The 14,933-nt window shown below is 43.4% G+C and overlaps 1 protein-coding gene across 17 annotated transcripts in view; it reads left to right on the top strand.

The window, feature by feature from the left end:
* ERC1 (ELKS/RAB6-interacting/CAST family member 1) overlaps nucleotides 1-14,933 on the top strand; it is a 430,374-nt gene that overhangs the window by 214,786 nt on the left and 200,655 nt on the right. For all 17 annotated transcript variants that reach the window (XM_077468912.1, XM_077468911.1, XM_077468908.1 and 14 more), the window contains 3 exons: nucleotides 9,135-9,272; nucleotides 10,355-10,495; nucleotides 12,069-12,209. In XM_077468912.1, coding sequence (XP_077325038.1) covers nucleotides 9,135-9,272; nucleotides 10,355-10,495; nucleotides 12,069-12,209 — 420 coding nt within the window. The remainder of the gene's footprint in view (nucleotides 1-9,134; nucleotides 9,273-10,354; nucleotides 10,496-12,068; nucleotides 12,210-14,933) is intronic.

Raw genomic sequence — 14,933 nt, 5'->3', positions numbered from 1 at the left:
GACTCAGTACCCTTAAGCGTTACCTGGAGGGACCTCGCAGTTAACGCCAGTCTATCCTTCCAGGGCTTTAACAGGTTTATATGGTAAACCTACTCGGGCTTCCTTTTTCCTGGTTGATACACCTTGTAGTTGACTTCCCCCAACTCTTTCAATTACTTCAAAGGGACCCTGTCACTTAGCCAGGAACTTGCTCTCAACAGTAGGAACTAACACCAGGACCCTGTCACCAGGTGAGAAAACCCGGAGTTGGGCCCCCCTGTTGTATATTCTCTGTTGGGCTGCCTGGGCCTGCAGTAAGTGTTCTTTTACCATCGGCATGATTGCTGCAATCCTCTCCTGCATTTGAGCAATGTGCTCAATGACACTTTTGTGGGGTGTCTGCTCCCTCTCCCAAGTATCTTTGGCTATGTCTAAAAGTCCCTGAGGGTGTCTCCCATAAAGCAACTCAAATGGAGAGTACCCCGTAGAGGACTGTGGAACCTCCCTGATGGCAAACATCATGTATGGTATCAGGAAGTCCCAGTTTTTCCCATCCTTGTCAACAACCTTTTTTAACATGCTCTTTAACGTCTTAGTGAAGCGTTCCACCAAGCCATCCATTTGAGGATGGTACACTGAGGTTCGCAACTGTGTCACCTTAAACAACTTGCACAGCTCCCTAGTTATTCGCGACATAAATGGGGTGCCCTGGTCTGTAAGGACTTCTTTAGGGATGCCCACCTGACTGAACACCATAAACAGCTCTTTGGCAATGTTTTTAGCAGATGCGGTGCGTAAGGGAACTGCTTCAGGGTAACGGGTAGCATAATCCATGATTACGAGGATATGCTGATGACCCTGGGCAGACTTGGGGAGTGGACCCACAAAGTCCATGGCAATCCTCTCAAAGGGCACTTCAATAATAGGCAAGGGCACTAAAGGACTTCGGAAGTGGGGTAGTGGGGCTGACATCTGACACACAGGACAGGATTGACAATAATTCTCAATATCTTTCTGTACCCCGGGCCAATAAAACCTGCGCAACACCCTTTCAGTCGTTTTTTCAACCCCTAAATGGCCTCCTAGCAAGTGCCCATGGGCCAGTTCCAACACCACCCGTCTGTATGGCTTAGGGACCACCAACTGTTCAACCACTTCATCATTTATTTTACATACACGATACAGTAAAGCCTCATTGCTGCTGAAATAAGGAAAACAGGGCCTGTCCCCTGGTTCGACAGGTACCTCGTTAATTACTATTACATTTTCCCAGGCCCTGGCAAGGGTCTGGTCTTTTCTCTGCTCAGTACCAAAATTTTCTTTGTGCACATTAAGGTCAGCAAACTCCAACATAGGCTCTGATTCAACAGACGGCTGTCCAGCTCTACTGGTGGTGGGGATTTCCTCAGACTCCTCCAGCTCTCTTGCCATAACCGATAGAGGAAAACCCGGGGAGCCCTGAGAGGAATCCCCTGTACCCACATTGTCAGTAGTGGCCAGGAGTTCTGGCTCAGCCACTGAGTCAGGTACTGCGAACGGGTCGGGATGATCCCACAGTTCCCAAAACTTAGGGAAGTCTCTGCCAATGATGGCGACCCCTGATGCGTCACCGTACCTAAGCAAGTTTTAAATTGAACAGTGGTTATAGGATACTCCCGGGTATCCCCATGTATACAGATCACAGCAATTTTTTTAGCATGACAATTCACAGATTCAATCATTTCAGCTGTAACCAAAGTCACTAGACTTCCAGAGTCCAGCAAGGCTGTAATAGGCTTATCATTAACAGTCATTTGGCACATTGGTTTTCCCATATTTGGCGCTGCAGCACATGAAACAGCTGCAAACATAGACTGCCTTCTAATAGACAAATCACACTGCATTGGTTCATCTGTCAATGGACAATTTGCTGCAACATGTCCCAGTTCTTGGCAACGAAAACACCTGACGTTTCCCCAGTTTGGTTTGCTGACAGACAGTGGCTTCCCTTGTTTGGGATGCCAAACTTCAGTCCTGGCACCAAAAATCCTCCCCCCCCCTATTTCCTTGCCATATTTACCATCCACTTCCCCTGGAACAGTCTTACCGGTTGCCTGGGGAGACCGTGGCTTTGGGTGGAAAGTCCGTGCAGTTGTAGGGGTGGTAACCAGGTTTTCTGCAGCAAAGTACCTTTCAACGCGTTCCACCTGGTTGTCCTCCGATTTGGGGTCTCCTTGACTCACCCACTTCTGCAGGGGAATTGGTAGTGACCTCAGGAACCGGTCCATGACCACATGCTCCACTATTTGTGGCCCAGACAGGGACTCTGGCTGTAGCCATTTCCTCACCAGGTGAATTAGGTCGAACATCTGCGATCTTGGGGGCTTCTCACCTTGAAAGAACCAGCTGTGGACCCGCTGTGCTCGACCTGCCAAAGTGACACCAAGTCGTGCCAGGATTTCCCGTTTGACTTTTTCATAGTCTCCCGCTTCTGCCGATTCCAAATCATAGTAGGCCTTCTGCGATTCTCCAGAAAGCAAGGGAGCAACCAGTCCTGCCCACTGGGTTTTAGGCCAACCTTCCCTCTCAGTGGTCCATTCAAACGTTAGCAGAAAGGTCTCTGGATCATCATCTGCAGTCATCTTAGAAAGAAAGCGACCCACATGAATGACTGAGGGCTTATCTCCACCATAATCAACTTTAGCAGGTGACCACTGTGCTAGCATCTTCACAACCTCAGCCAAGGTTTTCCTATCCGCTTTTGCATCAGTGGCTAGCTGTTCAAACAGCCTCTGCAATTGCTCCTGTGCGACAGCATTAGCTTGCTGTTGTGCAGCATTGGCTTGGCATTGTTCAGCGTTTACTTGCTGTTGTGCAGTGTGGAGTGCGGCGTTTGCTTGCTGTTGTGCAGCATTGGCTTGCCGTAGTTCAGCGTTTTGTTTGCTGTTGTGCAGCGTTGGATATCATAAATAGTTTTAGGATTTCCTCCATCTTTAGTCATTCTAGGTATTGGCCTTTTAAGTAGTAACTTACTACAGTTGCCCGCATTCTCCACCATATGTAACCTGGGGGACAGGTAGCAGGTACAAAGCTCCCTGGGATGAGCAGTTGCTCAGGCACAGATACCACATCCAATGATGTAGTGACAAACAGTGCTGTGTTTATTTGTGGTATATACAAGTCTAAATACAGGTGCTGTACAGTGTTCCAGAAAACAAATAAAGGACAAAAGAAGCAAAACACAAATCCTAGCCGTGTCTCGGCTCTAACTACACAATATGCAGCCCCTAACTACCAGGCTGAACAAGCCTACCGCTTGTCAGTCTCTACATACACTGCTTAACAGCTTTTACCAACCTTTTTCTCTTCACTGACCAACTTTGTCTGTATGTCCCAGGCAGAGAGCAAAGGCTGTCTGCTCAGGTGAGCTTAAATTAGCCTGGGGAAGAGGACCAAGACCCGAACTGGATCATGGATCAGAGATTTCTAAATGTGCACGAGAGGAGCCTGTGAGACGTATAAACCCCGAACAGGACTTTTCCTGGCTCTCTCTGCGACGCTCTGATACACATGTTTATCTCCCAGTAATGGCTCACCTACAACCTCTTTGCAGCCACTTGTCTGCATTCTTTCCAGTGATGACTGCATGGCATCTCTCAGCGCAGGTTTCTTGATTGTGAGAAAAGCGGAGCATGCATAATGAGTGTTAAAATGTTTACTCGTAGTCTCCATCTGAAGCCCATGTAGAAAGGTGACAACGCAGGAGTACACATGGAAGGTAGGGACAGAGCGTTGTCATCCTGTTGCAGGAAATGTCTGAAAAAGGAACATTGTGTGGATCACCAGGGAAAATTTTAATAAAAGCTGCAGATTTATAATTGAGAATATAACTTTAGAATTTACAGTCTCATGTTGAATTATGTATGAGATTTTAGTTTTTGGTTCACATTCTATTTTAAATAAACTTCAGTATGGCTTCTATTGCAGTAGAATTTTATTATGGTTGTTGTAATTCTATGTTTTAAATTTGGCCCTCTGTGATGAAGGGTCCCAGGTTTAGTACTGTTGCCTTGATCTTTAAAACTCTTCAGCATTGAATATGTTAAGGAATGAGTGGTCTCACCCTGCATATGACCTTAGAGTCGCCACCAATCTGGCCTATTAAATAGCAAAAGAGATAAAGCTGGCCACAAACTCCTCAGTTAACCCTTCTCCAGTAGCCAAGAGGTGTTTTCAGACGTCAAACACGTCTCGTCTCCCGGGACTTCCTGCTCTGCCCTTTCTCCCTGAAAGGGCCCATTTTACGGCTGAAGGTATTTTTGGAACTCGGGTCTGTCCTGTGTGCGTAAGAGTCTTCCATGGGTCCTGTTGCGGCCAGAAGTTCTGATTAATTAAAGGGCAGTAAAACACCACCATAAACTGAGAGATGTGTTCATCCTTGTGGCCAGGCCAGGCCAGCCGCACTCTTGCGGTCGTGTGCGGCTTTGCTCACCAGTCGGAGAGAGAAAACTGTAAAACTATTGTGAACTGTTATTGTGAACTGTGGGTTTGTGAACTGGGATACCAGTTAACTTGGGTGGAATTAGATTGTGTTTTTATTAATCTTGGTTTTATCATTTTGATTTTTGTATGTACACAGAGTTGGTGCTTTTTTTTAACTGTTTTACTCACCAAAATTTGATGTAGTCTTTATCTTAGTCAGGCGTAGGTGGGGTCCCCTTCCACTGTTAGCATGCCATAGTCAAGTAAGTGTGACAGATTGGTTTTTAGTGGGCTTAAACCAAGACAGCTATGAATGCAGACCAATGCAAAATCGTAAATTTACTTATAAAAGTCCAGTAATCAACATTTCTAAGTTTTTTTTTATTTTCCCAAGGAAAAATCTCCCTCTCTCCACAATCGCACCTTATTCATATCATCAAACACACTCCATAGCGTAACCCTGTTTTAATGCACTTAAGCTTCCAGAAATAACATATAGGAGTAAAACTCACATTCATCTGTGCCTATGCTGGCACCCAGCGATCTTAGCAGCGGTTAATTATGGCTACGTCTGCCCTTTCTCATATGGATATTGGCGTGCGTTCCAAATGGCGGCACTTGCTGGACCACATATTCTCGCCTCTGCGCGTTTTGCCATCCTGCTTTCAACTGAAAGCTGGGAACGTGGTCCACCCATGGGGGGGTACATAAGGGACCCATGCAGACCATGTCTCCAGCTTCTAGTTGATGCCAGGACTGCAAAACACGTAGAGGCGAGGATACGTGGTCCAGCAAGTCATAATTGATGATGCAGGTTTCTGTCATCCAGAACGCACAGCGATATCCATGTGAGAGAGGGCGGACGGTGATCATAATTACTTCTAAGATTGATGGGTGCTGGCATAGGTATGGATAATTGTGAGTTTTATACATATGTGTTATTTCTGTAAGAGCATTAAAACGGGCTTACGTTATGGAGTGTGTTTGATTTCTTTTCTTTGAGAAATATATTGATACAGAGCCAAGGAGGAGAGAAGTGGGGATATTACAGCCCAGTTAACAGGGATTAAACCTGGGTGCAAGCTGACCCACAACAAATTGTATTTTTATATTTGGTGAGTGACGGTGTGGAGGGGTATAGAGGGCACACAAAGATCAATGGCACTTGTCACCTTCATGCATGATTGGAGCACATTTGAATTGCAGCATGGAACACTAATGTGGACTGCAGAAGTCGTTATATGGACTTCACGTTTATTGTTAGATTCACTATATATATCATTTTTTTTCACAGGAAAAGAAGGACAATGTATTGTTTGTCTATACATATTGTTATATAAGCAATAGTTGGAGATTCTTCCATATTAGGTGTTTTTTTATATATGGAAAAGGGGATTACAAATTGGTGGATTTGTAGGATACCTAGCGCCCACATTCATTCATTTTGTTGTTTGATTTAAGTTGTGGTTTGAGACACAAAGTGGTGGTTAGCGGCAGGGGTGACCATGGTATTGGTTTTTCCCAGGCGCAGAAATTTATATACATTTTTCACATTTTCAAGGATGAAGAACACAAAGTGCAAAATTAGAGCCAAAATATCTTGATAATTGCTACTACATCTATGAAACCAGATATTGATGTGTTAGTTTATCAAAAACAGTGACCAATATTGGACTAGTTTTATGTTGCTGTTCTTATTTTTATAATAAAATGTATTTAAAAAAATGAATTAATACTCAGACAGGTACATGATCTATGTCTAGGGATAGTTGATGTGATCTGCCACACTAAACATTCAATAAAAATGACATTATAACCGCATGCCGACCACCCACTGTCGTTTGATGGCGCCAGAATGGCTCCCCTGCGTGAATCACCATAGCTGTACGGCAACCACCTGAAGAGTTATAGGGGGTGCTCACTGCAGCACTGAGGAGCCGATGCTAGTGCCTGCCGCGAACTCCGCCGTGCACGCGCGATCACTCCTGACAGAGCCAGAATGAGGATGTGTGTGTGTAAACACACACATCCACGTTCTGGCAGGAGAGAGGAGACAGATCGTGTGTTCCTAGTTCCTAGTATATAGGAACACCGATCAGTCTCCTCACCTAGGCAGTCCCATCCCCCCACAGTTAGAACACACATGAGGGAACACAGTTAACCCTTTGATTGCCCCCTAGTGTTAGCCCCTTCCCTGACAGTGGCATTTACACAGTAATCAGTGGCTATTTTTAGCACTGATCGCTATATATATGTCAGTGGTCCCAAAAAAGTGTCCGATTTGTCCACCACAATATCGCAGTCCCAATAAAAATCGCAGATCGCCTCCATTTCTAGTGAAAAAAAAATAATAAAAATGCCATAAATCTATCCTCTATTTTTTAGATGCTATAACTTTTGCGTAAACCAATCAATATACGCTTATTGCGTTTTTTTTTTTCTTTTAACTAAAAATATGTAGAAGATTATATATCTGCCTAAACTGGGAAAAAAAATATTTAAAAACATAAAAAAAACATTTGGGGATGTTTATTATAACAAAATGTAAAAAATATTTGTTTTTTTTTTGTTTTTGTTTTTTCAAAATTCTTTTTTTTTATTTTTTTTTGTTTATAGCGCAAAAAATAAAAACCGCAAAGGTGATCAAATACCACCAAAAGAAAGCTCTATTTGTGGTAAAAAAAAGTCTATTTTGTTTGGGTACATCGTCGCACGACCTCGCAATTGTCAGTTAAAGCGACGCAGTGCCATATTGCAAAAAATGGCCTGGTCAGGAAGGGGGCTGAAGTGGTTAAGAGTATGGGAATTTTTTAATTTTTTTTTTTTTTTTTAATCACACATACTTAGGTGGATGCAGCATGGATGCGATGCTGCATCTGTCCCCTGCCGTCTCTAAGGCTGTGAACTGAGTGTTCAAACACTGCTGATCGCTCAGTTTTCCCTGACGCTCTGAGTAGAGAGCGGTGACTGTGAGCCACCGCTCTCTGCTCTGCCCCTCCAGTGCTCACTGGAGCGCTGGGCTGTGGAGGGGCTCGATGAGATGCTGAGTCAGGTGGCAGTCCAGGCTCCTGTGTGGGTCCTGACCATATGGTTGCAATCTTTGCCCAGCCTGGACCGGACTTTTTTTTTTTTTTTTTTGACATAGCTACATAGTTGGTGAGGTTGAAAAATGACACAAGTCCATAAAGTCCCACTTGTGTGTGTGATTATATGTCAGTATTACATTGTTTATCCCTGTATGTTGTGGTCGTTCAGGTGCTTATCTAATAGTTTCTTGAAACTATCAATCCCCCCTCTGAGACCACCACCTGTGGTACCCTCTACGTAGTTTAATATTAAACTCCCTAACTAATATCCTCCAGACCCTTTATCAGCTTTGTTGCCCAGAACTGGACAGCATACTCTATGTGCAGCCGGACCAGAGTCTTATAGAGCGAGAGAATTATCGCTTTATCTCTGGATTTGATCCCCTTTTTAATGCATGCCAATATTCTGTTTGCTTTGTTAGCAGCAGATTGGCATTGCATGTCATTGTTCAGCCTATCATCTACTAGGAACCCCAAGTCCTTTTCCATCCTAGATTCCCCCAGAGGTAATCATCCCAGTGTATAGATTGCATTCATATTTTTGCCACCCAAATGCATTATTTAAAATTTTTCTACATTGAACCTCATTTGCCATGTAGTTGCGCAACCCATTCATTTGTTTAGATCTTTTTGCAAGGTTTCCACATCCTGCGGAGAAGTCATTGCCCTGCTTAGCTTAGTATTGTCTGCAAATACAGAGATTGAACTGTTTACCCCATCCTCCAGGACGGTTATGAACAAGTTAAATAGGCTTGGTCCCAGCACAGAACCCTGGGGGACCCCACTACTCACCACTGGCCATTCCGAGTACTCCCCATTTATCACCACCCTCTGAACTCGCCCTTGTAGCCAGTTTTCAATCCATGTTCTCACCCTATGGTCCATGCCAACGGACCTTGTTTTGTACAGTAAACGTTTATGGGGAACTGTATCAAATGTTTTTGCAAAATCCAGATACACCACGTCTATGGGCCTTCCTTTATCTAGATGGCAATTCACCTCCTCAAAGAAGTTTAATAGGAATAGACTGCTATTGTAATTGAATAAAGTTCACGTGGACTGTTACCAATATCTTGGCACACTTTTCTACAAACTTTGAATTGTTACTCTCACTTGACTGAACCGTTTCTCTTGTTTTTATTTAAAGGCTAAGCCCACCTTTACATAAAAATAAATAAATAGTAAATACATGTGAATTTTATTATTTTTTAAAACAGGAGCCTGGAAAGCATTGTACCCGCAATCAGCAGTTCATTCTCTTACACACACTGCCTACAGCTCTGGTGCCTGTACCTATGTATAGACTTCAGACATGCTAATCAGCACTTTCAAACTGCAAGTACATCTGCCGCGTTGGCTGAAGGTGCTTGTAGTATATTATTTTTCACAGGAAGCTGTGATTAAATCATGTGGCTGTGTGGGCAGACCTCCGCACAGCCGTGCTAAAAGTGACAGCGAGTGCGGGGGAAATGGACTCCTGCCCGCTATCATGGGGGGTGGGGGGGATTGATCAGGAGGAGAAGTCGCGGGAGCTGGAACATGTAACATCTTCCAAATGTGAACTCATCCTTTTAATCGTGTCTCACTTTCTGCTCTTCCCTCTTCCAGATTGAGAACCTGCAAGAGCAGTTAAGGGACAAGGAGAAGCAGCTGGGCAGCCTGAAGGAGAGAGTGAAATCTCTACAGGCAGATACCACCAACACAGACACTGCACTAACTACCCTGGAGGAGGCGCTGGCGGAGAAGGTGAGTGCCCCATCACACCATAGCTGTTAATGTAAATGGATTAAGGGGACTGTCTAACCTGTATAAATTGTTTTGTCTGGGTTGATGCTAAGAGGTTGAAAAAAACTGTCATGATAAAAATATGCATTGCTGACAGGCACTAAAAGTGGTTGTAAATCTCAGACATGAAATATGAACAAAGCATATCCCTCTATAGTGTGTATTTTGTCTCAAGTAAGAGCGCCAAGTGTCATTTCTTTCTGATGCTTTATTCCTCCGCTAACAGGAGAGTCATTTCTGACAAGTTTTTCTGACTCCAAGAGAAAAATGGTGACGGGGAGGGATCTCCAGCTGATTGACCGACTCAGCTCTCTTTCAGTACGTTGGTTGAATGGGGGAGGGGGGTCTTTTCCCTCCAATCAGCTCTCAGAGCTCTCCTCACTGAGCTCTGCAGAGTGTAACCTGCCCCCTTTTTTCTGGACGGTCAGACAAGCTTTATAAATTCTAGACTTTGAAGGGATTTTTTAGTGACTTCACTGGGTATATGTAAGGGTTTACAACCACTTTAAAGTCCAGTTGAGCTTTCAGGCTAAATGCTTTATGCAGGGAAAATATGGAAGCTCTGTGTCTGACAGTTGTTTTTCTTTGTAAAGCAGCCTCAGAGAAAATAGAAAACCCTGTGCTCTGCTACTGAGTGGAGCCTTTTCTTTCTTGTGGAAGCAATGGTCTTTCTACAGCAGTCTGATGCACCTACATATTCTCAACTAGAGTTCTCCATTCATTCAAGAGCTTGAGCTTTGCTGATAGGACAGCTCTAGCTCTAATATACAGAGGGAGTAAGAGACCGCTGCAGAAAGACTGCTGCTTCCACACAAAGATTAGCAGAAGACGAGCTATTTCACTGTAGCTGTGGCTGCTTTACCAGTTACACAAATGGTAACCATGTGAACCCTTACTGTTCTTTTGCATCTGAAATCAATTGACAGCGTCTTATATTGGAGTTTAGTTGGGTATCACCTTAGGATAATGTAACCGATTTGGGTGGACTGATCCTTTAATCTGACTGTCTAATTTAAAAAATGCACTTCTTGTTTGTTCCCCAGGAGAGAATTATTGAGCGTCTGAAGGAACAGCGGGACCGCGACGAACGTGAAAAGCAGGAAGAGAATGAGTCTTGCAAGAAGGAGCTGAAGGAGCTTAAAGAGAAAGTCAGCCAATTACAGGGAGATCTGTCTGAGAAAGAGGTAGGAAGGCCAGTCTGTCCATTCACCCATGAACCAGATCTCATAGCCAGGGGATTTTCTAAACATCTGATCAATATATATATATATATATATATATTTATCCCTGATCATTGTTGATTGCAATCTGTGTTTTTGATTAGTTGGAATTTTTCTATTTGATATAATAGAATATCAAACAGAGGAGGCACCATTTTTTCCTAAGGCAGAACTTTAAAGCTCTATTAAACCAAAAACCAACAACATATGTCTGTGTTCACTGTGTCTGATACAAATACAATGACATTCCGCTTTCCCTGAATTAAATGATTTTAATATCTTTTTTTTATTATTATTATATTTTGGGTGAGGTCAGCCATCAGAAAAAAAAAATAAATAAAAATTCCAGTCAGCGATACCACTTTCTCTGTTACTATCCAATTTTTTCTTAAAAGGGAGCCCTAGCCAGTGCTGAAATAAAAGCTCTTGCTGCAGTACTCGCCTCCCCTTCAACTGCCATGTCATATGTTGAATGAGGCCAAGATAATATACTGTACCTGCAGGGCGTCATGCCCCCCACCCCCACCCAAAGGAAATATCACCACTGCACCCTGTACTCATAGTGTAATGATGGCAGTCATCACCTCAGTGCCGCTTTCTGCATCATTTAAGACCAGCTACTGGTTCTTAAGGCCGCATTTCGCCCAGAAGTGGAACTTCTACTCATTTGTCCCCCCCCACGCCCCTCCTTCCACTGCCACCTTTGGCGGGGGGTGGAGCTGATACCTTTGACAGGTATCCTGTCACCACTTCCGGAAGATCTTGCCACGGCGAATTAGGCCAGCAGCTCGGCTCCTTCCTCCTTCCACTGCCGCCAGGCCAGTAGGAGAAAAGAGCGGAGCCTCACGCATGCGCAGCAGGGTTTCCCGGCGTGAAGCCGCAAGACTACACTGCTGGGTTCCCTTACCCACAATGGCGGCGACAGCAACCAACAGCTCATGGAAACATCAGCTGCAGTGCTGGACTCCAGAACAGGTTAGTGTCTTATTATTAAAAGTCAGCAGCTGCAGTATGTGTAGCTGCTGGCTTTTAATATTTGCAGGGATGGGTGGACCTCCGCTGTAGGAAGAGAACTCTGGGTGTCATGTGGCTGACTTGAAAACAAAATAAGTGGTGGGGATATAGAGCTAAGTTTAAAATTGAGCCTTAAGGTATACACCACCCTGCCTATTGTAATAGTGAAGGGGGAGCAACTGACTGATGAGGTCATCTTTTTGCTCTTTCCTCCTATCAGGATATTCTTGTTAATGTATTTTCATACAGTGCACCAAATGGATACCAGAGCTGCCTCTCTCTTTCTCCGACTTACTGCTGCTTAATAGGGGAAAATATAGAGGCTGATAATGAGTCAGGAACAGGTACTTCCAGATTGCAAAGGTGGCCTATCCGAGGCATTGTAGCCTCAAAAACAGCATTTCTTTTACAAAAAATTGTTTTTTTTCTCAGAAAATTGGGCATCTGTTCTGGGATTAGTAAATTAAAATATTACCAGGTAAAGTTGCTCTCTAACATATTGGTGTTACTGTATTCTCTGCAGTCCTCACTTCTTGACCTTAAGGAGCATGCCTCTACCCTAGCCTCCTCTGGCCTTAAGAAGGATTCTAGATTGAAGAGCCTGGAGATCGCTCTGGAGCAGAGGAAGGAGGAATGTTTGAAGCTCGAAAACCAAATGAGAAAGGTGAGAAACTTCCCCTAAGTTCTGGATACTTCCCCACCATGCCAGCCAATCACACTTCTATATACTATTTCCTCCTCACCATACAGAAATGTGTACCCCTCTGCTTCCCAACCAATTACAAAGTTAATTATTCGTTTATAAATTGGTTAATTAGTCTTATTTAAGGATTTTATTACCCCAGTTCAGATTATAGATTTATAGGTTTTAGTATCAATGCAAATGGTTTTTATAATAATATGTTTTTATATCAACTAAAAAATTATCTTCATACAATTGTGTATTACTATCATAATTTGCTTCCCTTAAAGCTGAACTCTAGGTTCCAGGCACTATTTTTTATTTTTTTATTGTTCCCCCTATTCACAGTAGACCCTCACATCTATTTTCTAAATTTATGCTGCAGTGCGCAGAAACACCTTATTTTATTACCTGTTCCTTAATAGTAAAACAGCCAATACTCTTACTTTAGCCTGAGCACCACATTCAGCTTCACTGAAATTCATGTCCACATGAACTTCAGTGATATGGGTGGACAGCTTTGTGACAGAACCAACCACTAGTATTTTTCACTGCCAGTTTGCTGCCAAATGCATGGTCAGGACAGGGCAATTGCGTGAGATCTTCACAAATGATGCACCCACTTTGATGATTTCAGGATGGCAGCTTATGATTCTTATGATCTATTGAGGGACATATTGGTGGTATAATTTTATAAGACAAACTACAGATATTAAGAACTTGATGCATTCCTAGTTGAAGGTAAGGCTATGGCTTTACATATAGACACCTTTCAAACTGACTTTAGTTAAGCATTAAAAAGACACTATTACCTGTCATATGCTTATAAGGAGTGGAGTGATAGTTCCTCCTGGAAGTCCACCCAAAAGTATAGTGCATTTACAAATTCCCTTCTCCCTCATCACCAGAGAAAATTGCATATATACAGTATCTCACAAAAGTGAGTACACCGCTCACATTTTTGTAAATATTTTATTATATCTTTTCATGTAACAACACTGAAGAAATTACACTTTACTACAATGTAAAGTAGTGAGTGTACAGCTTGTATAACCACTTCAGCCCCGGAAGAATTTACCCCCTTCCTGACCAGAGCATTTTTTGTGATTCGGCGCTGTGTCACTTTAACTTAAAATTGCGCGGTCGTGCGACATGGCTCCCGACGTCCTTTTTTTTTTTCCACAAATAGAGCTTTCTTTTGGTGGTATTTGATCACCTCTGCGGTTTTTATTTTTGCGATATAAACAAAAAAAGCGTAAATTTTGAAAAAAACACATTGTTTTTTACTTTTTGCTATAATAAATATCCCCAAAAAATATAAAAAAAAATTTTTTTCCTCAGTTTAGGCCAATACGTAGTCTTCTACATATTTTTGGAAAAAAATATTACAATAAGCGTTTATTGATTGGTTTGCGCAAAAGTTATTGCGTCTACAAAATAGGGGATAGTTTTATGGCATTTTTATTTATAATTTTTTTTTTTACTAGTAATGGCCGGGATCAGCGATTTTTATCATGACTGTTACATTATGGCGGACACATCAGACAATTTTGACACATTTTTGGGACCATTGGCATTAATACAGCAATCAGTGCTAAAAAAAAATGCATTGATTACGGTAAAAATGTCACTGGCAGTGAAGGAGTTAACCACTGGATGGCGCTGTAAGGTTTAAGTGTGTCCTAGGGAGTGATTCTAACTGTGGGGGGAGGGGCTGTGTGTGACACGTCACTGATCAGCGTTCCCGAGAGAGAGAGGGGGAGCTGATCAGTGACAGTGTCACTAGGCAGAACGGGGAGATGCTTGTTTACATTAGTTTCTCCCCGCTCTTCCTCACCATGAGATGATCATGGTCACAGAGCTCCCGGCAGGTGCGCTGCCCGCAGGCCGCCTCTTATAGGGCAACGTACAGGTACGTTAATCTTCCTGTACGTGCCCTTCTGCCACAGTATATCTGCATGAGGCGGTCAGGAAGCAGATAACCGTGTAAATTTGCTGTCCCCTCAAAATAACTTGACACACAGCCATTAATGTCTAAACCTCTGGCAACAAAAGTGAGTACACCCCTAAGTGAAAATGTCCAAATTGGGCCCTAAGTATCAATATTTTGTGTGGCCACCATTATTTTTCATCACTGCCTTAACCCTCTTGGGCATGGAGTACACCAGAGCTTCACAGGTTTCCACCGGAGTCCTCTTCCACTCCATGACGACATCACGGAGCTGGTGGACGTTAGAGACCTTGCGCTCCTCCACCTTCCATTTGAGGATGCGCCACAGATGCTCAATAGGGTTTAGGCCTGGAGACATGATTGCCCAGTCCATCACCTTTACCCTCAGCTTCTTTAGCAAGGCAGTGGTCATCTTGGAGGCGTTTGGGGTCGGTATTATGTTGGAATACTGCCCTTAGGCCCAGTTTCCGAAGGGAGGGGATCATGCTCAGCTTCAGTATGTCACAGTACATGTTGGCATTCATGGTTCCCTAAATGAAATGTAGTTTCCCAGTGGCGGCAGCACTCATGCATCCCCAGACCATGACACTCCCACCAACATGCTTGAATGTAGGCAAGACACACTTGTCTTTGTAGTCCTCACCTGGTTGCTGCCACACATGCTTGACACCATCTGAACCAAATAAGTTTATCTTGGTCTCATCAGACCACAGGACATGGTTCCAGTAATCCATGCCCTTACTCTGCTTGTCTTC

This window comes from Lithobates pipiens, unplaced genomic scaffold, assembly GCF_037356315.1.
Source record: "Lithobates pipiens isolate NorthernLeopardFrog02 unplaced genomic scaffold, aLitPip1_a1.2 Scaffold_8, whole genome shotgun sequence".
NCBI classification, from domain to species: domain Eukaryota; kingdom Metazoa; phylum Chordata; class Amphibia; order Anura; family Ranidae; genus Lithobates; species Lithobates pipiens.
Note: the sequence above shows the minus strand (reverse complement) of the source record. Positions and strands in the feature narration are given on the sequence as shown.